Raw genomic sequence first — 23,269 nt, forward strand, 5'->3', positions numbered from 1 at the left:
GAACAGCCGGGCGGGGCGGAGGCGGGGGCCGGGCCCTGGCGGAGGGAGGGAGGGAAGATGGCCGGGGCAGGCGCCGGGCGGGAGCGGGGGGAGGCGACGGCGGGGCGCTGCTGAGCGGCGGGGCGGGGGCGCTCGGGCCGGCGGGCCGAGCTCGGGGGCTGGGAGCCGCGGCGGCGCGGGGCAGGTCCCGGGCGGGGTTAGGGAGCGCGGCGGGGCTGGTCCCGGCGCGGAGCGGGACTGGCGCGGGGGAGGATGAGCCCGGCGCGGCGCAGCCGGAGCCGCCCGAGTCCCGCTCCCTGCGGGGCGGCCTGTTAGTGCTGGAGGAGGAGGAGGAAGAGGAGGAGGCGGCGGCGGGCGGCCGCGGCCCGGGCGGGACGGGAGCTGCCCCGGCGGCGGCGGGCGGGGAGCGCGTTTCGGCCGGAGCTGGGCGGCAGCGTCGGCCCGGCGGCGGAGCGGCCATGCCGTGGTTGAGCGGCGGGCGGCGGCGGCGGCAGCAGCAAGTGGCGGCAGGACAGGGCGGCGGGCCGCCGGCGGGCGGGCAGCGGGGCCGGGAGAGCTCGGAGCTACCGCTGCCCGCTGGCTGGGAGGAGGCGAGGGACTTCGATGGGCGAGTCTTTTACATCGACCATAACACCCGGCAGACCTCGTGGATCGACCCCCGGGACAGGTAAGGGGCGGGAGTCGCCGGCGGACGAGGGAGATCCCGGGGGAAGGAGGGCCCGGGCGCGGTTCACTTCGCCGAGCGCCGGCCCCGCCGCCGAGCAGGGGAGGCCTCCCCGTCCCACTCTCCGCGCCCGCTGCCCCTCGGCGGCCTGGCCGGGCCCGGCCCCGTCGGCGACATTTTCCTTCCCCTGGCCGCCGCCGCGGGCAGGGTGTGGGCGGCGGGGCCGCCGGTGCCCCTGTCCGCTCCGCCTCGCCTCGCTTCGCCCCCGAGCGGGAGGGCGGCCCGGGGTGCGGGGGCCCTGTCACGCCGGCCCTGGGCCGGTGCGTGTGGAGACGTGAGGGGCAGAGCCCCTACCGCGGCGGCTGACGGGTTTGTCGCCGGCGTAGGTGTTCAATTAGACCAAGTTAAAAAAGGGAATTAAGGCTTTTTTTGCCCGTGGCGGGCGCTTAGACCGAGTGTTGTCCGTGTGTGCGGGGAGATGGGGAGGCAGGAACGTGCCGCCTCTGTTGGTACCTCAGATGCCGGGCTAGCCCCACTGGAACCGAAGGGCTCGGCCATCCTGATTTATTAGCCGGGCTGAACTAATTGGCAGCAGCAGGCTGGAGGCATGCTGAAGTAATTTGGTAGATTACCTCCTCATAAAAGATAACGCTGTGTGGAGGTAAGCAACCCGGTAAATTCCTGCAGTTAATTTGACAAATACGCGGTCTGCTGCAAATTACCCGTCTGCGCTGTTTCGGGACAGAGTTTTCACGTCTCTCAGGCCCGGCGGTGCGTGGTGAGACCGAGTTAGGCCTTCTCGTTTTAATTAGGGTGAATAAATACGGGCGGCTTGCTTCTGTGTTTTTCAGTAGAATTGCGTTATAAGCAATATTTAAGCGTCGTGGCTTAAAGCTGGTGGAAGCGTGGACTATCTGTAGCGGGTCCTGCCCGGTAGGTACAACGCTGTTTGGAAGCATTGGCCTAAAAATTTCCACGCAAAGTTAGTGAACACAAGTGTCAGTATTCTAGGTGTCTGCAAAATAAGAAACATATGTCTCTGTGTATACTTTTCTATATTAAACAATGTTTTTATAGTAAGTGAAAGTTGGACAAGGACAGTTTGAACCTCAGCCAGAGCTACCTTGCCAGAAGTATGCCTGGAATGTTAAGCAGGCCACAGAAACGTTTAAGCACAGCCTGGGTTAAAGACTGTAGTAATGTGAGAGATTCCTGTAGTCTTGCACAATGATACATAACTGTTTAAATGGCCTAAATATTCACCTATCAGATCAAGATCTTTTGTCTCATTATTTAGACATACTTACGCACGCACATAATTTTTTGCTGAGGCATTACATCTTTGTTAGTATGCTTTAGATAGCACAATTTTCTACATTAAAATGCATATACATGTTGTTAGCTTAATTTGTAATATGCTGTTCTAAAGGTAACCGATGACATAGCAACATGTCTGTGGCTTTTCTGTATGTTTTTTGGAATATCTTGCATACAGAAAATAATGAAAAAGATTTAGCCATTTACTAGAGTGTTTCAATTCAGTTACCGTTCAACTTACAGCATTGCTAAAGTTATGACTTCATGTTTTGAAGAAATAATTGAAATGCCACACGATGCTTGAAAATTGGTCTAAATATTTCACACCAGTGTTTAAACTTTTTTTATTTTTCACTTGGAGTAAGAACAGGCTGTGGAGCAGAGACTGAGACATTTACATCGGGGCAGATAGAAAAGACAAGATGTTTTCATGAGCATGTATCAGTGGTTTCTACAGAAGTCAAGTAGCAGGAGCTAGTTTTATGATTGCAGAGTTAATCTCTCGTGGAGAATAGACTACTGTTGTTACTTTAGTGAGACATCTGTGTTCTTCCGCATAGCGGGAAGTGACCAGTCTCTGGTTTTCATTGCAGCTATTCAGATTCCTGTGGGCAGCAGCAAAGTAGGAAAGGATCAGGTTAGCTGTGTTCTGCTCAAGCTTGGGTGAGAAAGGTCAGAGCAGCAAGGAAATGGTACTGAAGCTGTATTTTGGGGAAAAAAAAAGTTTAAAAAGTGGAGGGTGGAACAACCTTACCTGTATCATATGTACCTCGGCATTTTGAATTTGGTGCAGCGTGACACATCAGCCCCCCCTTTCCGTGTTTGAGTGGTTTTGCTTCTATACAGGAGGAACTGGACAAAACCATGGGACCTCAGGCCATGCTGCACTTGATTAGGGTTCTGAGAATCAGCACCTCCAAGCTTTCCTATGGGCAGTAGTCTCCTAAGCATCCCCACAGGCACCTCTTTCCCTGTAGCTGGCAATTAGTTGTTTGTTTTTCTTTTCAGCATTCCCCTGAGATTTCTCAGCCTTTTTTATGGTTTTGTTAGTGAATTTCATTTGAAGCAGTTATTTGATTGAAAACAAAACAAAACAAAATTCCCCCCCCCCCCCCCCCCCCCCCCCGCCCTTCTTACTATTGAAGGTGAGAAGAGAAGGAAACACCAATTTGAGAAGTTGAGGAAGGAGAAATGTGCTCTATAAAGGGTTTTGGAGTCTGGGTAAGAGAAGGTGATGAGGGCAAGGGAGGTAAATCAAAATAATACAAAGTAAGAGGGAATAAAGGACTTGGAATTGGATACCTTCTGATTTTCTATGGTAAGAAAAAGTGGAATAAATGAAGAAAAAAGAGGGAGAATAGTAGAAGAGTGAGCAGATGTTTCTCCATCTTTGGTATCAAATTAGTGGTTAGGCTGGGGAAGATAACTGTGTTGATCTGTGTGGATTGTGTGTAATGAATACATTGTGGACAGTTGTGTAGCAGATCCTGAAGATCTCGGAATGGAGCCATTCACTGCATGTTTTCATCTCTGGGTAGTAGTTGTCTTTTATCTTAATAGATTGTAAGTTCTTTGAGAGAGTGAACTGCCTTTTTATCTTGTGTTTGCACAGTACTTGCTGTATTGAAATTCTGGTCAATAACTGGGATTGTAAATGATCTTGTAAAAGACTCACTGTATTTGTGGTTGATATTGGCGGTCCTTGTGGCACCAAGAATCTTAGTACTGTTGCTGTTTGTTACAAGACTGTGTTTCCATGTGATTAGAGCTTAGCCAAAACTGTTGGAGTTTAGCAAAAGGTTTCCAAACTGGTGAGTCTTGTTACATTTGTTGTATGTGGAAACTTCAGCTGAAATACAGTGTTGTTTCTTTGGAACAACTCTAGGGAAGAGGGAGTGTTTCCTTCAGCTTCTCAAAGCAAGTTGTCTTGCTTGTTTGAAGATTTAAGCAATGCTGTTTTGGAGTAAGAATTTTAAAGCTTGTGTAGGTGTGTTTTTGCATGGAGAAATCATCTATTTTGGCCAGTTTGGGGGGAATTGAAAAATCAGTATGGGCTGGGTAAAGACTTAGATTTTAGCAGATGCCTTTGCAGAAACTTCCTGCAAGCTGGACTGAAATCAGAGTTTTTTTATCCTGTGTCCGACATCAGCATCTTAATTCTGAGACCTAACCACTGCGTAACTTGTGCACAGGAGAAAAACCCTGGCCTTCTAGAAGAGGTGGGTTGGAACAAGGATTATGGGAATAAGTAGGGTCGTCCTTGGAATTTGATAGAAGGGGCGGAAATTTTGGTGAAAAGCAAAGCAATAAGGAGTTGGGGGTAGGGAGAAGGAGGATAGCACCTGAAGCCTGGGAAGAAAAAACCGGGGGAACTGGACTGAAAACCAGTAGGGCAGGGAAAAACAGGTAAGAAGAAACCAGTCTGGTGAGAGTTCAGGGTGTGAAGGTGTCAGCTCTTTTCTTGGCTGTGCAGGGAACCCCGAGGGAAAAGGAGGAGCACTGAGTTTGGATGCGGAATCTTCAGAGTCAGAAAATAGCTATGTGGGGGAGCATGCAATGCCCAGGTGAAGCTGGAAGGTAAAATATAAGAATTGTGTGTGAAATGTAAGGATGGGGGTCAGGAAGTGTAAGATGTGCAGGACGAGGAGCCTGATGAAAAATCAGAATTGTAGAGATTGGAAATAAGCAGGAAAGGCTAATGGGCTGGAAACAAGGAGTCAACTTGGGGAAGTCACTAGGCAGGTATCAGTGTTACTAGGGGTGCAGAGTAGAAATGCTCAAGTGAGTAATGGGCAGAGAAGTCCAGAAGTGCTGGTTGTTTTTTTCTGAACTATTTCAGGACTTTATTCTCATAATTTAATTGCTTTTAGCAAATGTCTGTATTACTCAGTTTGCCTCTTCTCTCTGTCTGATAGGACAAAGACAGTCTGTTAGAACTGTTGTTACCTCTGTGACAGCAAGTGTCAGAGTGAGGTGCTCAAATCCACATGCTCGTGTGATGCTGCACAATGTGACTTATCTTTCCCCAGTTGGTATTATAAAGCAATAGGAGACTGCAAGTAGAAAGCTTAAATCAAGATAATATCTCAGATATTTGAAGCGAGAAAATTCCAGGCTTAAGTCACTTAACTACTTCTTGTTTGGTATTAAGAGAGCATTTTTAGTGACAAAACTATGTTTTCGTATGTTTTCTTGCCTTATTTGATACATGAAGAGGAGCAAAGATCCTGAGGCCAGATCAGAGGGTTGTGAAGTAACAAGAATCGCTTCTGAAGTCTTTTGCCCAAATTGGAAGATGTGCATCTCTGGTGAGGCAAAGGATCCTTTGGCGCACCAGTGTGTGATACAGTTAGAAAGGCACTGGCCTCTTTGTCAAGGCAAGAGAGTATCTCTTAGAGTTTTGAAACATATCTGTCCAGTTGACATTACTCAGCAACCCGAAGGCGATTGGAAGAAGCACTGTTTTTCAGAAATAGCATTTTTCTGGGCCTGGCTTAAACCCCTGCACTGAGAGTCACAATTATTGTAATTCATTATTGTAATTCAAATAATTCAATTCCAAGAATGATGAAGGCAACAGAATAGTTAGTATCACTGCCATTTTTGAAAAGTTTGCTTCAAGTTCATATGTGTTTTCAGACTTCCTCTTTGTTGTGTTTTGATTATCATCTGTGTCAACTCATAATTTTGTTTTGAACTAATGCTGTTTGTGGAATGGGAAGAAAACAAAGTGATTGTTGATAGTTATTTTAATATTCCCTCTGAAAACATTACCATGACTGGACAGATTTAAATCACATTCTTTGTTTGACTGTGATGCACACAGTTAATGGAAAACATAAAATGTAACCTATAGAGTACAGAAATGTAGTTTTGGAAGTGATGCTTTGAAAATTTTTCAAGGGGAGCAGAACTACTGAAATACTAATTTGGTTACGATTTTCTAAATTGGCTCTCTAGGCTGTCAGTGCCAAGCTTGCAAGAGGTGGAGATGATTCTAAACAGAAAAAAAAATTTGAATTAGTATGGATCTGGAAAACATGTTCTCCCATGAGAGTAAAAGAGCTGAATTTATTCAGTTTTTATCCTGACACAAGGTGCTCAGGAAGTGGTTTGCATATTCTTCATAAAAAGAGATGATACAGAGCTCTTTTGTTTAGTAGATTTATAATAGTATCTGATAGTCAGAAGTTGAAACCAGAAATACGATATGTTTTTAATGGTAAGAGATATTAAATGTTGGAGTAGTTTTTCTACTCCTTTAGCTCTCTAGATGAAATTACCTAATTCAATTTTATATGCCTGGTTTAAGTCAGCTATTGCTTGAAGTCCCATTGTCTATGACCATGTATTTTTGTTGCCTCCATTGCATGATATAGCATTTGACCTACATATAATATATATCTCTCTCTAAATGGATTTCATAAGGACCGGCATAGCAGCCATCCCTTCATTAGAAAGTGGAGAGCTTATCTATCTGGTTGTTTCTCTTAATACAGCAAGGAAGAAATCCAATTTATTCCTGTCCCTTGAGGTATCTGGGTCACTGTATCATTTGATTACCTCAAGTTAGCAGTAAATACGGTGGACTTGATAGAATTTATATTAAAAGCATTGCATATAAAGTAGTACTTGAGATCCAGATGTTTTGAATTTTCTGTGCAACTGTCAAGCCTGGATGCGGCCAGAGCGTGTATGGGAAAGCCATGCAGCTGTGCAGCTGCTCTCCTGGCATATGACTGGGAATACATACTGCAGCACATGGTGTTGAGAAAAGGCTGCAGTACCCTAAGCCTCCCTGGGAAATCTGCATATATTTGTACTTTAGTTCTTGTTCAGAATAATTCAGTAATATTTCTAAAAGCATGCTGTATCTGACATTTGTTTTGAAAGTTTCACATATATATATGCTATGGTAAGTCTACTTCTCTGCCTTTCAGGGGAGGGATACATTCATCTTGGCTGGTAGATCTTCAAACAGGCAGATATTTAACTTTATATTGTGAGCGATTCCCGTGAAAATGGTTATGGTTAAAAATGAATGTAGGTGCAAGCATCCTAGAATTAACATGCATTAGTATTAGGTATGTTTTTCAAGCAGAGTCTTTCATTGGATTGATAGATTCTGATAACGAGTAAATGTTAATCAGCTGATTAATGGTAAATAATTTTAAATTATTGCCCTCCCCCTATCACACCTCTCTGATGTACATGTTTTAAAGTAGCTTTTGACTTCTTGTTTGACTTATGTTGCTTGGGAAAAAGCAATGCCTGTACGAAGTGAGCATTCATGTTTTCTTTTAATTCAGTGTTGTTAAAAATGAGTGCTACATTTCCAGTCATTGAGGTTTATAAATATTTTTAGTAGTTTTGCAGAGTCTCGTGAAGTAGAGGTCAGAGGCATCCGCTGTTTCTTCCTAAAGGTGAAATGTTTTCCTTACAGTACAATAGTAGTGAATTGTGGTTTATTTATTTGTTTTTTTGTTGGTTAAAATACATACACTTTGAAAATCTAGATCAGGTAGCATAAAACTGCGTGACCTAATGCATGCGTGCTAATGCATCAAAACAGCTGTTAAGAAGACGGTAACCTCATTAATAAGAAACCACTGTTAAGCTTCTTAACATTTTGTTAAAGGTGAAGGGTTTTTTGTGTGCATGTGTAGATTTTGCCTCTAAATGGATGTATTTTCAGCAATTAGATAAGGAATGCAGACATCTGCTTTATTGTATTTGTGTGCATGCTAGAAAGGACTACATTAGCGCTTGTGACTTCAGTGTGTTACAGCAATGTGATGGCAGATGTTATGAGGGCTTCTGAAAGGTTCTGTGAGATTGTATTGACTGCCTCACCATATGCATTGCATTTTATAAACTGAGAAACAGTGATCGGTCTGATATTTTTGGTGCTTAAAACTGTCGGTGAAGGTACTTTCCTATTTCTTGTATGTATAAATCAGCGCATGTCTGAGTCAGTGTAGGCATAATGGTTGTGTTTATTGTCATTAAACAGCACCAAGCATTGTCAAAAGAAAACTGGGTATTTGCATAACATACCTTCTAAAGGGTGTGAGGGGGAAATGTCTGCTTTTCAGGATCTATAATCTGCACACGTGAGAATGCAAGATGTGAAATGTCACAAGGCTAGGGCTGGGTTTTAAGTTCTGTTATCTGGAGAAAAAATTCTTATTTAGGCTTGGATTGCAGTGATAAGTTTAGTTCGAGAGATAACAACTTCGTGTTTTTAGTGAATGTAAATACAGTGACAGCACTGTGCAAACATAAGAACAAATGTCTTGTAGGCAATAAAAAAAACTTTCTATAGCAAAGTCCTGTTTAAGCTTCACAGAGGTGCCTGTTAAACATAATGTTCGTTTATAATTTTGTGCTGTCTACTGGAAGTTAGAGGTTTGTAAAGTTGTGTGTGAGGCCAAAAAGAAGTATGTAGTTGATATTGTAGTGAAACAAAGTAAAAGTTAATACTTTTTCTGCTTACAGTTAAAAATAGAACTTCCTGAATATGTTATCTGCTACAGATGTGACAGTTCACATTCACCAGCAAAGCCAGCCACTATCACAGCTTTTAAGTAATCTTCAACTTGTTTCTGGTTGAAAGAAGCTAGCTAAAGAAAACATGCACTAGGTACTTTTCCTACCTCTCTGCCTGCTGTGGCAGAGCAGCGTGCGTGCTCAGCAAGGTTTTGCAATACAGCACCCTTGAGCTACTGGTTAGGGGCTGCCAAAAGCAGCAGTGTTCTCTCCGCCAGCCACATGGTCTCACCCCTCTCTTGCACTGGTACCAGTGCTTATCTGACCTTACGGTAAGATGAATTAGCAAAAAAACCCCTGTGCAGTATTTAATTGTCTTTTTTGGGGGAGGGTAGTTTTCAGCCGATTTAGTTCCCTAAGCTGACTTAACCTTCAGGGCAGATGGGTATTTAAGTGGCTTATGTCAATTAAGTTTAATTCTATGAGGAATTGGATTAGGCAAAAGTGATGAGTCAGTTTAAAACCTGCTTTGAGTAAATCCTCTTTGTGAATGGCAGTCCTGACTACTGATTTTTAAAATAGCCCCGTAGTAAAACAGCACACCTCTGAACAAGCTTCAAGTTATGTAGAAGAAGGAAGGATTCAATTTTCAGATGTAAGATGGACGTATAAAAGCCAACAAAAGTCAATTAAATAGGTGTCAGAGTTTTTCAGTTAAGTAGCAGCATTGAAGTGGCTATTAAGAAGTGAGAGGTCTGCAAGCAGCAGAACTGATTTGAGGACTGAGTTTGGGGTATCGGCAATGGCTTGGAAACACCCGTGAGAGATTTGGTGAAGTCAGTGGTGAGTGTTGCCCTTGCTGGCAGGGAGCAAAGTTGGTGTGTGAGAGAACTGGATCTAGGATCAGATGGGTGCCTGGGGAGGGTATCAGCAGTGCTGCCTGTACCTGGGAGGGAGAGCTGTGTGAGAGGGAACTGAATCCAAGATCAGCTAGACGTGGGGAGGATCTTGACAGTGGAGCACCTCCAAGGAAGATCTCCGTTGCGTGTAGAAGTACAGGGTGTAACTGAGGAATGGTGGAGTGTGAAAAGGCACATCGAGGTAATAACAAAAATTGCAGCGCAGCTACTGGGGGGACTCGGAAGGTGGCTTTGTTACCAGTGCTTGGAGCTATAACTCATCAAAAGATTGTGACGGTGTGACTGGGGAATTTTTTAAGGGACCTGAACGGGTCAAGATTGAAATTGCCAGGTCATAGAGGAGGAGATTATAATATCTGAATTAGATGAACAAAATTTTTGTCTCTTTTCTTATGGAGAGGAGCAGAGACTCTGATGTGTTTTTTGCCTTGCTACCAATCTCAAGCCTATTTTGTGGAGAAAATTCCTTCAGTTCTTAACTAGTCATTAATGGCAAGGGAACAGGGATGTAGGCTTTGTTCTGCCATGCTACAATGGTCTTAATAATTTCTTGATTCTGTTCCAGATAGGAAAATTAATTTGGATTTAGTATAATTAGGGTGTGCTAAAAGCATGGTGAGAGATGATCTGTCACTTTTAATGTCCCGTTGAATTGTTGGAGTCAGCCATTTAGTACAGCTAGCCTCCTGGTGAGGCTTGCTCTAGAAATGCATTGCATGATTGGATAAGCTGGAGAATATCTCTGTTCATTTCTCTGCCTTTTTGTGAGTGTTTACTGGAGTAGGAAAGTCTTGTGTCTAGTGATGAGCTTGGTGGTCTCCCTATGGTTTGCAAGAGGTAGGCAATTCTGTGCTGTACCACTGGCTTTTCTGGCTGAAGGAGCTGATTGCCATCAAGGGCTGAATTAGTGAATATCAAAAACTGAAGTGACTAGTTTTTTTATTTTTTTTTCCAAAGACTTTTCTATTTCAGTATATTTAATAGGCAGTGGGACAAAAATAAAGTACAGTGATATCAACACCCTTGAACCAGCAACAGAGAATCAAAGGCTATCTTTCATAGCTTTCTGAAAGAGTTATTTTCAAGATGAACTATCTGTGGAGAATCTTGTTAACTATTTTGATTTGTATGGTACTTAGGCTGAAGCTCTTTCACACACAGTGATTGGGATTCTTTATGGCAAAAGGCAAAGTTTGATATCAAAGCTGAAAATGCATAATATTTAAAAATATTTATTTAATTTTGGATTACAGTTTAAACAGCTAAAAATAAGACTTCTAAAAAAACCTTAATATACAACACATTCTTAGAAAGAGAGGCTTATCCATGTTTGGAAAGGCAGCTGAAGTACCGCATAATTATCTTAATTCTATAGCATAAACAAATTGTGACACACTCCTCAAAGGTTACAGTCCAAAGTTACTTGACTTGAACAGCAATTCCGTGCATGCTTAAAAGAGAATTTCAGAATAAAAAGTAAACTAAGTTTGTTTTTTTGGTTTGGTTATTTTTGTTTTTTGTTTTTGGGGTTTTTTTTTGGCAATATAGGGATAATTAGTAGATGGAGAAAGCATTGCATGTATTTGGAAATTACCGTTTGACCACTTGTGTGTCTTCTGCTTCCCCCAGATTACATTCTTTGGATAAGACTAAGACTGACACTATTACAGGTATGATATACCACATAGGTAAAAAATCCCCTAACCCCAAACTTCAAAGTTAACCACAAAACCCAAGAAAAATGGATTTAATGACCATCATGGCTGTTGGATCATAGGTCAATTTTAGTAGTATCTAAATAGTCTCTAACATTATAATTGATGAGTAATGCACATGAACCTGATGGTTATCCATTATGAGCTAGATTGAGAGAGAATAACTGACCTCATCTTTATATAATTAAAAAAATAATTTGGAATGCATGTAAAAACTGGAAATGGAATAGGTAATTCTATTCAAAATTCAGTTGAAGAACATGTATATTCATATTACATATTCATATGCTTATTACCAACTGCACGCAGTGTACTGAGTGATGAAATGTGTACGCTGCTTTGTGTTGGTCTGGGTTGTCTTGTCTTTGCTTTTCTGCCAGCTCATAGTTTATTCAAGGAAAAACCTAGCGGTGCTCTTGTGGTTACAGGTATACTGAGATTTGTGATAAATAGGCATCATGTGCTGAAGACTCTTCACGGGCATTTGAGTTCCACTCATGCTTAATGTACCTGCTTGGTTGGGCCAATGAAATTAATGGACTTACTTGTTTAGGAGAGTGTTTACTAGTACCAGCTTGCGGAAAGATGGTTAAAAATGCTGTCTGTTGAAATGATGGTCTAATTTCTCACATCTTGAGATTCCTCTTGGGTAATCAAATACAGTCCTTCCCTAAATACACCTACACTTGTGAGCTTTCAGTATTTTTCATTTGATAATGCTTCAGACATTGAATTCTTCTTTTAGAAGTACTTTGATAATCCATTGTCACCTACTCAATCACATTTTGATTTTGATGCTTCTATCTTGTCTGTATAGCAAAATATATTGTTGTGACTAAATCTCCATGTTTCACAGAGGTTTTAAAAAATTATTTTCCCCAAAAGGAAAGCAAAAGCATTTTAATTAAAAATGGTCAGGTATTGTTGTATCAGCTGTATTTTGCATCTGGATTGGTTAACCATAAATTTGTTGGCTATAGGGGAACTTTGAGTGTAAATTTCATGTCATCAAGAGGAAGATCTGTTGTGAAAACTTCTTTTTGATTTCACTCAGTTCTCAGCCCTTGGAAACTGCAGCTTGATTCACATGTGGTTCAGTATTATAATGTATTTGTTTATAGCCAGGACTTCAGAAGGAAGAAACTTTCCAGTTACCTGTATTAATCAAAGGTAGTTACAACACACTTATATAGGAGTTGAAGAAATAACAGGCTTCTTAAGCCTTTTCCCTTAGTCAAGGGGAACATGCACAGAGAGGGAATGAGAGATTGTAGGGCTTGGCCTGATGCTTTCTTTTGCGTTGTCTGTGTGGAATAGTTTGTGTGTAATAGTTCTTGGCATTTTGAGTCTTGTGTACTGATTCAGCTAAACTTCGTGATTTCTCATAACTTTGAATTGAAGAAGCATTTTTGATCTTACTGAAGGACTAGTTCCAACTAAGTCCCTTTGAATTGATCTGCATTGTGGAGCATGATTACTGTTCTTGAAGTGTGTTGGAGTGCCTTCTGTTCGGGAAGATGATAAATGTTGAGGGGAGAAATTAACTGCTGAACCCTGCACACTTGTCTTAAGTAGTGTTAAAGTGCTAGGTTGGGATTTTTTCTTCTTGTTTTCAATGGGTTATTTAGGTTGTTTTGTTTTGTTTCTTTAATAGGGTATAGCTACAGTCTTCCCACCCCCCCCCACCCCCCCAAAAAAAAATATTTGTGAAATAAACCCTTTAAGTATTGCTTCTAAAAAAATCTTTCCCTTTAGTCTATTTTTGGAATGAAATGTCAAGGTGTTTATGATCAGGCTGACTCTTGGAGTCTGATTGATGGTACTATGAAGATGCTCTATATCCAGTTCCAGGAATTATTTTCTTATTACAAAATAAGCTGCTTTGCAAACTCCTGGTTGTCTTTTTTAGCAGTTTTCTGTATACGCTTATGTGAAGTTTTGGAGAAGTGTTGCAAGTTTCTTCAGTTAAACATGTTAGAAGGCTTTCAGAGCAAAAAGCTCTTTTAGTCCGTGAGCAGGTATCCAAACAAAAGTATGTCAGAAGGAGTATGTGAATGTTTTGTGCAATGTCGTTTAATCACCCGAAATTTCAGGCAGTTTGCCATCTGTAAGATTTCTTGCAGCTTATAGCCTCAATGCTTCTGTTGGTAAACACTACTCTGACTTTACAGTCTAGGAAGTTAGAATTGAGAAATGTTTGTGGGAGATGTTCTGTGGAAGATTAGCTGAGCCATGATCAGGTTTGGTTTTTTTATTTTTTTTTTGTTGTTTAAAGACAAAGCACAGTAATGTTTTCTATCACTGCCTGTGAATGCCGCCCAGAATCTCCTAATTCTTTGTACTGAAACTGCTCTTAGTGATTCAAGGGCATCTTAGGGAATTATCAGCTACTGCCATTTTTAATACATTTTCAGAAACAACTTGTGGGAATTTTGGCACAAATTTTGATATCCTGACTTTCCTAGGAGTGTGTCATGTGCTTAGAAAAAAAAAAAAGCACCTTATATTTTCCCAGAAGAGCATCTAGAAAAACTTTGAACATTTCATTTGGCTTAGATGTAAACCTGTTTTCATGCTAAACCATGTTATAGGATGTCTTCCCATGAGTTAATAAAAGGCAAAACACCAGATGGTTCATATGGATGAAGATACACATATGTATATTTTTTAAACAAGGGTTCATAAAATTTGTCACAGTATTCTGGAAATCTGACAGGCTAAATAAAGCTCCAGTGGTTATGGAAAATAGTCCATTTTTCTTAACTCTGAAGTGCCTTGTATGTTGAATTTGTTACGTGTACAGAGTGAATTATCTTGTACCAGAGTATGATGTAACATACATAGCGTTAGGTAAATTACTTCTGGGGAGTAATCTTGCAGATCTGTCCATGCCTGTTCAGGGCTTTTGTTTGGTAGCAATGATTATGTAGGTGATCTTGTTCTCTGGACATCTGTCTGCTAGGAGTGAGCTGCATCCTCCGTTCTTTTTCACAGTATCTGCCAAACAAGGCAATAATACGCTTTCATTACTATTGACCAGGACTCAATTTGGATTCTAGAGTTAAAGAGTTTCTCTGGTTTCTGCCTTGTACAAAGCTTTTTGGCCATTACCTGATTCTTTTAGAAATAGTATCTGAAAGAAGATATTGTTAATGTTTTTTCTTCTAATGCCTTACATGTGAAGGGTTCAAAATTTTTAAAAGGTTTTGTTCTAAAATACAGCTGCATCACTTTATCATTAAAATGTACAGTAATAAATATCTGGAATATCTCCTTTGTGTAATTATGTATGGTATGTAAACATCTGGGGTTTTATAAGTTTTGCAAATATGACCATTTACCCACATCGGTCTTCAGATATTTGTTTTATTCTTTCTGAAGTCGGTTGGTAAAGAAAATAATATTTATTTTTTGCCTTAAGCACAACTGTAAGTATCTTTTCTTTAAATCTACAATCAATGGAGCATTTATAAATAGCTTGTCTGTCCTGTTAAAAAAATAAATTAGCTGGTAACTGAACTCTGGTTCCATTAGGAACACCCCAGAACTAATGGATAGTGCCCTGGCTCTGGAAGTTTTCTTCCTGCCCTCCAGTACATGAATAGTGTTCTCTAAAATGCAGGTCTTTCAAGATCATATGTTCATTTTTCTGTCTTTGGCCTTCTATGTATGTGCTCTGAAGCTTATTTTTCAAAGTTGATGAAGATTTTAATACTAATACTTGTATCCAGATATTTTTAGGATGTCTTCTGTAAAGAAAAAAAAATGTTTTCCTGAAATGTTATACAGATTAATAGGCTCTTAATGTTAGTACATTACATTAAAAGTGAAATAGTTTTAAAAGTGAAATAGTTTCCCTTTATTGTGATTTCTGTCTCAAATTAGGAATACATCAGGGGGTGGGGGGTGGGGTGTTGCCCAATAGTGAAGATGCTACGATGTCCAGACTTTTACGAGAGTAATTTCAAAATATTTGTCAGAGCCCTTTGGTTAAAGAATTCTGAATGTTTTAAGATACTACACCTGGTAGAATTTAAAATAATGAGTTTTGGGAGGTTTTGGGGGTTTAGGTCTTTTTGGTTTTTTTTAAGGAGAGGGAAATCTGTGCTATGAATAGAACACTAATGCAGAAGATTTTCCTTGAGCCCACACTTTACTCATTTTATATAGTCTGTATGCTAGCAAGCACACTTTTAAAACGTTGGCTTTTTTTTTTTTTTTTAACAGTAAAAATAGCTTGCAACTTATTGAAAAACAAGGCAGACCTGTGCCTCAAAATCCAAATGAAACTGCTGCTTGGATGAGGCTCTAAAGAGGGCATTTATATGTTGTGGAATGAATGGCATGCCTGCACTAACTCCCGCAGGCCGGATATTTCCAAGGTATCAGAGCAAGCTGCATATGCTGCACTCTTCTCCCTTCTGATCTGAAGGTTTCTCCCTTGGCAAGGTCCAAAGGACCCCCAGCCCTTGGGGAAGGACAGGGTGGGAGGGAGGAAAAAATGAGCAAGGTGGCTATGTATGTGTGTGTTTGATTTTTTTTTTTGTTTAAATTTTTTTTTCCACCCAAACTGTCCTGCAATAGTTTGTGGGCTCCTTGTACTTTCTGAGCTAGCGTTGTTTTTCTAATCATTGTTCTTTGAACAGTGTAGTTAGGAATTTCCTGTTCACGTTTTACTACAATGGTTTGTTTAAAATGATAGACTGCAGTCTTTTTCCTGACCTAAAACCAGATTAGCCTTGAATGTTGAAGAGAAGTCGGACAAATAAAGAGGAGAGACTGTATTTGCTTATGTCATGGAGAGAGGCCTTTTAACCACAGGCTCAGTTATATCAAATACCACAAGTCATGTTTCTTAAATATTTATTAAGACAAATAAACATAGTTATTGTATGAACTGGCACGTCTCCAAATTTCTATCTCTTTGATTCTCATGGGTGGGTCAATTTTAATCGGGAGAAATATTTTAAATCAAGACTGATACCTACTGGATTACTGAATCCAGGGTTACCTCAGTTCTCCCCTTTTCCCCCAACCATTGTTAGGTTTATAAAATGCAACAAAATAAACCTCAGCAAAGTTCAAGTTATAAAATGTAGCAACAAACTATAAAGAAATACTAAAATTGGGATTGAACCGCCCTTTTCTTAATTGAGGTGCCTGTGGTAAGGAAAAGGTAGTGTGGTCTTTGTGTATATTGCCATATGTTTGCTTTCAAATTTGGGGGAAAAAAAAATCTCCCAGGCCCAGCACTGTTAGATGCACAATGAATTGCAGCAACCTTGATGTACAGTTTATGTTTACTTAGGACAAGTCCCTTGTACAACACAGCTAATCTGTGTGAATAGTGCACACCTGTATTGGTGGAACAGTACAGGTAATAAAGCTGTTGATTTTTATCTGGAAAGAGATAAAATTTTAATTTAAAAGCAATATATGACCTCCACTTTGGTTTTTTATTTTACAGAATAATTACTATTACATAAATTGTTTTATGGCGTGGCACAAAAGTTTTATCCAGTTTTGGAGGGATGGTGTATTGACCTGCCCAAGTTGTCTACTGAGATCGTTACTGACAAGCATCAACTCATGAATATACAATTTATACAATACTCTCGGGTATTTTTAATGCAAGAATGTCTGTGAACATGTGCATGTGAAATTCTGATAAACATGCTAAATCAATTTTTCAAACTGGGAGATGTCAGATTTGTGAGGTTGCAGAGCCTATAGCTGATATGACACACAGGCATGTCATTACAAGGGTGTTGCCAGTTAAAATACTCAGCTGTTACAGTATTTCCAGCTTAGCATCTAACTTTGTTCCACCCAGCAAATAGTCACATAAATAGGACTAGCTGAGGATTTTTAAAGGAAATATTTAATGTATTTTTAAAGAAAATAACATTTGGAAGGGAAAATATTTGGGTAGCTTGCACGTGAATGTGTAGGGTAGGGCAGGAAGATGCCTTGCAGGGTACTGAGCTTGATGTGCTAAAGAAGCTTGCAGTAGATGTTATGTGGAAAATGTTACCAGTTACAGAAATCAGGTATTTCTGTGAGTACCAGGACTGATAAAGTCTGGTTTCCTGTGGGTTTGTGTCTTTTATAGTTGATTGACTTTGGTGTCTGGGAAGGTGAAAGTTCTGCCGGATGCTCTTTGCCTTGGATTTGGGGTACTTACATTCACTTGCTCCTGAGCAGATTTTCTGATACCTGATTAGGTGTAAACATGGGCTTCTCACTTTCTACTAGGCCTCCTACTTTCATTAACTTTCATAGGTACTTGAATTATGTAGGGTGTTTCCCTAAAATTTGAAACTTATCGATAGAATAAAACCAATTAGGCCTATTAATTATTATTATAATAATAAAAATCACGTATCCATCCATATTTTTGGACTACAAGCCCTTGATTTTTTCTTTTTTTATGCCCATGTTGTCTGCTAGCTTCTAATAGGCAGTATAATTGAAACAGAAGCCAATTCCTATAAACCAAGTAATGTTTTTACCAAGTCATAGAAATACATTTTGAGACGAGTGTGACAGATGTTATGGTATATGCTGTAATTGTTCTGTGGTAATGGATGCACTATTCCCCCACACATGAAACACAGCATTGGACAGATTTAAGCTTCCAGCGTGGCTGTGTTGTCTGTGGTATGCTGCCTGGCTTTAGGTTTGGTTTCCTGTATTCATGAACAAACAGTGCAATCTTGAGCAGAGATAGTCCTGCAGGTTTATCAGTGAGACACCTGCTACTATATACCTCACGGAGCTGTTGGCGATCAGTTTTTGTTCATAAGGACCAGAGATGAGTTGTGTGAAATACTGTCAAGGGCAGTGGGTGCCGTTGGTTTTGCTGTCAACAAAGATTGTTCACTTTGGTTTTGACCTTCATTAAGCACAGATTTTTCTACCTGAAAAAGCTGGAGTGCAGTAAGCTTGGGTGTGAATAAACAGGGCCCTCAATCTTCCATGTGAATGCTTTTCATGTAGCAATACGGGTGAGTAGTTTATTCCACTAGATGAAGTAAGTGAGGTGAATAAGGTGAGTAAGCAATTTCATTATGAGACACTCTCAGTTGTGTCTAAATGCTATGTTGCAAATTCGGCTCATGCTTTGAGCTGGTCGAGAGCCAGGTGGTTGTGGTTAATTCATCACTGAACCTGAGCTAACAAGCCCTGTGTAGGCTGGGTTGTATTAGGTGGAGTTCTGTGCCGCACTCAAGTAGCTGGAAGCTGTATGCATGGGAGCCAGGGCAGAGCTGCTTTGGGTGTGCTGGAAGCATCCTGTGTACGCAAACACTGGAAGCATCCTGTGTACGCAAGCTCTGGAAGTGTTTGTGTAATTAATTTACTATATGAATTTACAGGATCTTTACTGTAATGTTACTTTCTTTACAGAGATCGCTTAACATCCTTTTTGTGCAAGTTGTAGGCACTAGTTATTTCTCCTAGAGTTGTATTTTTAAAGCATACATAAAATGTGTATTATTGTAGGATGTATCACCATTGTTATATGGGTTCATAACGTTCTTACCTGTTTATTTGCAGTAGTATAGCATTTTGTATATAATAAAGTTATCTTAAGCAAAGATATTTGAATTAAAGCCATGACTTCAGGAAGATTTCTAATATAGTCCAATCACAATAGCTACTTGCAAGGATAAGTTGAATCTTCAAAGCAGACAGTTAAATTACTCTTATCAAATACTTGATAGGAACAGAAAAGTGCCTTTAGGTTTTTCTTCCCAGTCTTCCAAAATCCTGCTTTAGATTCATTGCCCTATCTCCCATCCGTATTACTACAATGCCTTTTCTGACCTCCTCTTCTAGTTGTTGTGAAATACCAATCCTAAAATGTTGCTTGTCTGTTTGAATTGGGCCTCTCCAAAGCAAGAGAGAGTATAGCTCAGTGGTAGTGTTTTGGGATTTGGGAGATGGGGTTCAGTTCTCTGCTCTGCCATATGTTTCCTTGCGTAATGTTATTTTTAAACTCTTTGTATCTGGTGTTCAGGTGGGCACTAATTATAGTGTTTCTTAACTTTACAGTGGTGTTCTCATTATAAATGAATAATGTGATTGTATGTATACAAATAAAACAAGAGTAATGCAAAGATTAAATTCTTTTTGGCTTTGCTAATGTTCATGCTTTTCCTTTGTAAAGCACTTCCTAAAACTGCTGATACTTTGATACTTTCCGTTGCAGCCTTCCAAAGACAGGCCTCAGTTACTGAACTTTTTATTACTTTGCCTAGATATTTGAAATAAAGTTTTGCTGATGACACCAGTAGGAAACGTAGCAGTGAACAAGCTTGATTTGAAGATGGAATGGTGTGGTCTTTCTTATCCTCTTTTCTCCTTTCCTTTCTATCTTGCAATCAAATGCAGTTGGTATGTTTTTTTTAAGGAGCATTAAAAATTGGGGTTTATTGATCTTCGTATTTATATTATTGTATTGTGTTTGGCAAGCGCAACTGTAAAGGTAGATGTTTCTCATTTTCTGCAAGTGTGCTTGCTTTCATGTGTTAAGCTCTTTTAGCTGTGTAGCTTGAGTTGAAAGCTTTCTTCATCAAAAGGTTGATGGGAACAAGTAATAGGTGTTTGTCACAGTACAGAATGGTTGGCAGCGCAGCCTGTAGTGGTTTTGTTTGGGGAAAGCAGTAGCCATAAGGTCATCAGAGTACTTTGGAAATTAATAAGATGCATGTGACTATTGACAGCATGCTAAAGGGAAAACTGTATTTATAAATGAGTGTCAAGTAACCCTCCAGTTTCTCCTCTGCGACACTGCATCATGAAGGTGTCGGCATGTGCCACTCCTGTGCCAGCTCCTGAGATGGGACCCGTGTCCCACTCTGGCACACTGAAATGGGCTGGAGGAGCATGTGCCACGAGGCAGCATGGCGATGCCAGCATGGGGCTTGCAGAGGTGCTGCTGGCGCTGGCTGTCCTTGCGTGGGAACCAGCTGCCCTCAGCTCTGGAGGGCTGGGTCACTCCCAGTGCTGCGAGAAAGCATGTGTGTGCTTCCAGGAAAAAACCACAAAGATAGTACTAAAAAAGTATTTTTGTCATTGTTCGGGTAGCTATATAGCTTGTACAGTCAAAAGTTGTGCTTATAAAAGGTTGTGATTGACAGTAATGTAAAGGGAGCTGAGTAATTTGTGCCATTAATGTGTGTGTGTGTACGGGGAAGCACATGTCTGATCTGGAAGGTGTGTTTGAATGCTTTTGTAGATCTCTTGTTTTGGAAATTGTAGATCAAAGTGGTGTAGGTTTAAAACAATGGAAGAACATGCTGGGCTTTGTGCAAAATACATGAGCATGAGCTGTTTACTGAGGACAAGGTGAGTTCATTTTCATGGATACTTTTGAAGGAAGCAAGAAACAAAATTTATGTTGGATCTCTGAACACAATGATTTTTTTTTTCCTTTTTAACATTAAAGTTTGATGGATGTTAAAAGTTGGAGAAGAACTTGTCCTTGCTTACAATATCTTACAGTATCTTTAATACCTGTTAAATTAAATGATGTGTTAGACAAGCTGCTATTGAGGATGGCATTTGTGTAATTTGTTTTCTTTTAAAAGTAATTAGAGTCCTTATACAAGAGCTCTTTAAACATTTTTTGTTTACTTTTATACTGTTCTTGGATGGCATAAACTGTTACATTGTGAAATCCTTTTGGCTCAGTTGTCAGTAAATTGTGTGTTATCCTTTAAAGTATTCTGGATTTGTATTATGGCAACAACAATGCCATCCTGTCCTTTGCTTCTGTCAGCATTCATTTTCTGGGAAGTAGTAAATGCTGAATAGTGCCCCTTTATGTGTTTGCTAGGATTTTGAGAAGTACAGATTATTCAACCAGTAGAAATGTGCTTGTGTCCCTGGATGGTTGGCCCTTAGCATTGCTATAGTGCCACCTCAGAAAGCAGTGTGGTTTAGAGATTTCTTGGATAGTTGATATGCTACCTATCATGTTGTTTTCTGTTTTAGAGAGTTGTGGGTGTTGTTGTTGTTGTTGTTTTTTCTTTTTGGGGGGGGACGGACGGGGGGGGTAAGTGAGGGTGAGTAGGATCAGTGCTCTTCCCTAAATCAGCATTCTACTTGAGGCTTGACTGGTGTCTTAAATTAGTGTGTTTCCTACTGCTTCTTTGTTGAGAGGAGTTGGGGAAAATTAATTGTCTCCATAAAATTAACTTTTGCAGGAATTAGCAGCATTAACTCATTGTGAGTAAGATGCATTGCTCAATATATGGCCAGAGGGAAGGAGGGGGTCTAGACCTGTTGTATCTATGAAAACTAGGCTTCCATTAAAATGTAACACAGCAACAGGGTTTAACTGGGCGTGCAGTGAGGCTCCTTGCATGAGAAGGCAGTTCTGAAGAGACTGTAGATGATCAGATAGGCTGAAAAGCAGTGCTGCAGAACTGTGATTAAAAATACCTTGTTAATTTTGGGGGGAGGGAATAGATTTAATGCAATATGATAATTTATTTAACCAGTGGTATCTTCATTGTACTCTAATTAGAATTTGAGGGCGAAATTGTCAAGAAAGTTAACTTCTTGAGGATGGTAAAAATTTAGGATCAGACTTTCAACTATGATTATGAGTAGGGGAACAATGGCCTGAAGACCTTTGCTCTTCTGACAACTTCCATCTTCAGTAATTCCTTCTTATTGTGCTGCGGCAGTATAAAATCAGAAAATCCAAATCTTGTGGATTTAACACTGGGAAGAGTGGTGATGTATGTAAACATCTGGGTTCACTTATGGGGAAGTAAGACCTGTGAAAGGAAGCTAGACGAAGGGTGACGGCAGAAGACGGGCTTTCCTGGCAGCAGCGGCGGTCTAGGAAATGGTGAGAGAATATCTTTTTCAAATTAGTTGTTCAGTTGTGGCATAAGTACAAGATGGGGGAGGAAAGAGGGAGTACTCCTGTTTCTTTTTCCACAGCTGTCTTATGAGAGGCTGTCGGCTTGCTGAATGGATAATAGTAAAAGGTTTTTAGAAAAAGATACATGATAAAGTGTGGAAGAGAATAAGTGCGTAAGAGTCATTACATTTTTCTGGGAATTTCCTGTCATGCTTGTACGCTCTCCTGCCTTCCTGTGTGCCATAGTTTCCCTTTCACTCCACTTGGGTTTCCTAATAGCCTTTGAGGAGCTGATGATAAGTTTTTGAAGTCCTGGTCTCTGAAACAGACTTTAGTCACAAAGTCTTCAGCACACATTAGGCATCTGCTGTGTGGAACAGTAATCGTGGTTCAGTCTGCTTCATGCCCTCCTTTTACTGGACCTCCTGAAGCATTGCTCATCAACCCAACTAAGCAGGCAGGCTTACAACACTTCTGAAAACTGCATTTTTTCTTTTTCAAGCTACTCAGAGATTGAATCAGTAGATCTTTTAGTAATTGGACATAGCTGGTGCTTTCAAACTTTGGAAAAGTTTGCCACCTGTCTCAGATTTTGCTGATTAGCTCCTTAGCCCAGGAGACCATTCTACCTACCATCCTCACTTCAGAGGCTGAGAGGGTCCTGTTGATGCTTAGGTCTCGCCCATAAAAAGTTTTGAACAAAGTAGGTAAATTGAAGTTAAAGAAACTAAAAGTTTAGAAGTTTCCTCTGCAAGTAACCCAAAGGACTGTGAAATTCAGGGAACAGTTACTCTGACAAGGCTTTGTATTGTTTCTGTGGGCAGGTAATTAATATTTTAAGTAGTATGTCTCTTCTGCTAGCACTGAGAAGAGCTTAGACTTCTGATATGTCAGACTTAACCCTCATCTTCTCTTCTGAGCAGTAGAAAGGCCTCTTGGAAATACAAATGTTTTTGTCCTTCCTCCGCTTGTCCTCCTGCAGTTCATTTAGTCTGCATTTCTGATGTTTTTGTGGCTTTTCTGTTGTTGCATGTGAGTGCTTTCTGCATTAGATAGGCCCATTTGAGAAAAAGAAGAGTGGAGATTTTAATTGCAGTTACTATGAAAAAATAGTTTTTAGTAAGCATACTGTTGAGGATAAGTCTCGAAAAACAGTAGCTGTCTCCCTGTACACACCTTTCATTTAATGGTTGTTTGGTCAATCAATCATTACACATTTCAGTAGTTAATTTCCTTCATGAATATCTAATTATTTCCTGAAGAGCTTCCAGTGTGTGTTTTTTTT

At 40.5% G+C, this 23,269-nt stretch overlaps 1 protein-coding gene across 6 annotated transcripts in view; it reads left to right on the top strand.

Moving 5' to 3' along the window:
• Window positions 1–334: 334 nt before the first annotated feature.
• The window catches only part of WWC3 (WWC family member 3), a 103,756-nt gene continuing 80,821 nt past the window's right edge, over window positions 335–23,269 (top strand). For all 6 annotated transcript variants that reach the window (XM_055802242.1, XM_055802244.1, XM_055802245.1 and 3 more), the window contains exon 1: window positions 335–667. In XM_055802242.1, the coding sequence (XP_055658217.1) occupies window positions 459–667 (209 nt within the window). In that variant the 5' untranslated portion in view covers window positions 335–458. The remainder of the gene's footprint in view (window positions 668–23,269) is intronic.

This window comes from Falco peregrinus, chromosome 4, assembly GCF_023634155.1.
Source record: "Falco peregrinus isolate bFalPer1 chromosome 4, bFalPer1.pri, whole genome shotgun sequence".
Taxonomy (NCBI): domain Eukaryota; kingdom Metazoa; phylum Chordata; class Aves; order Falconiformes; family Falconidae; genus Falco; species Falco peregrinus.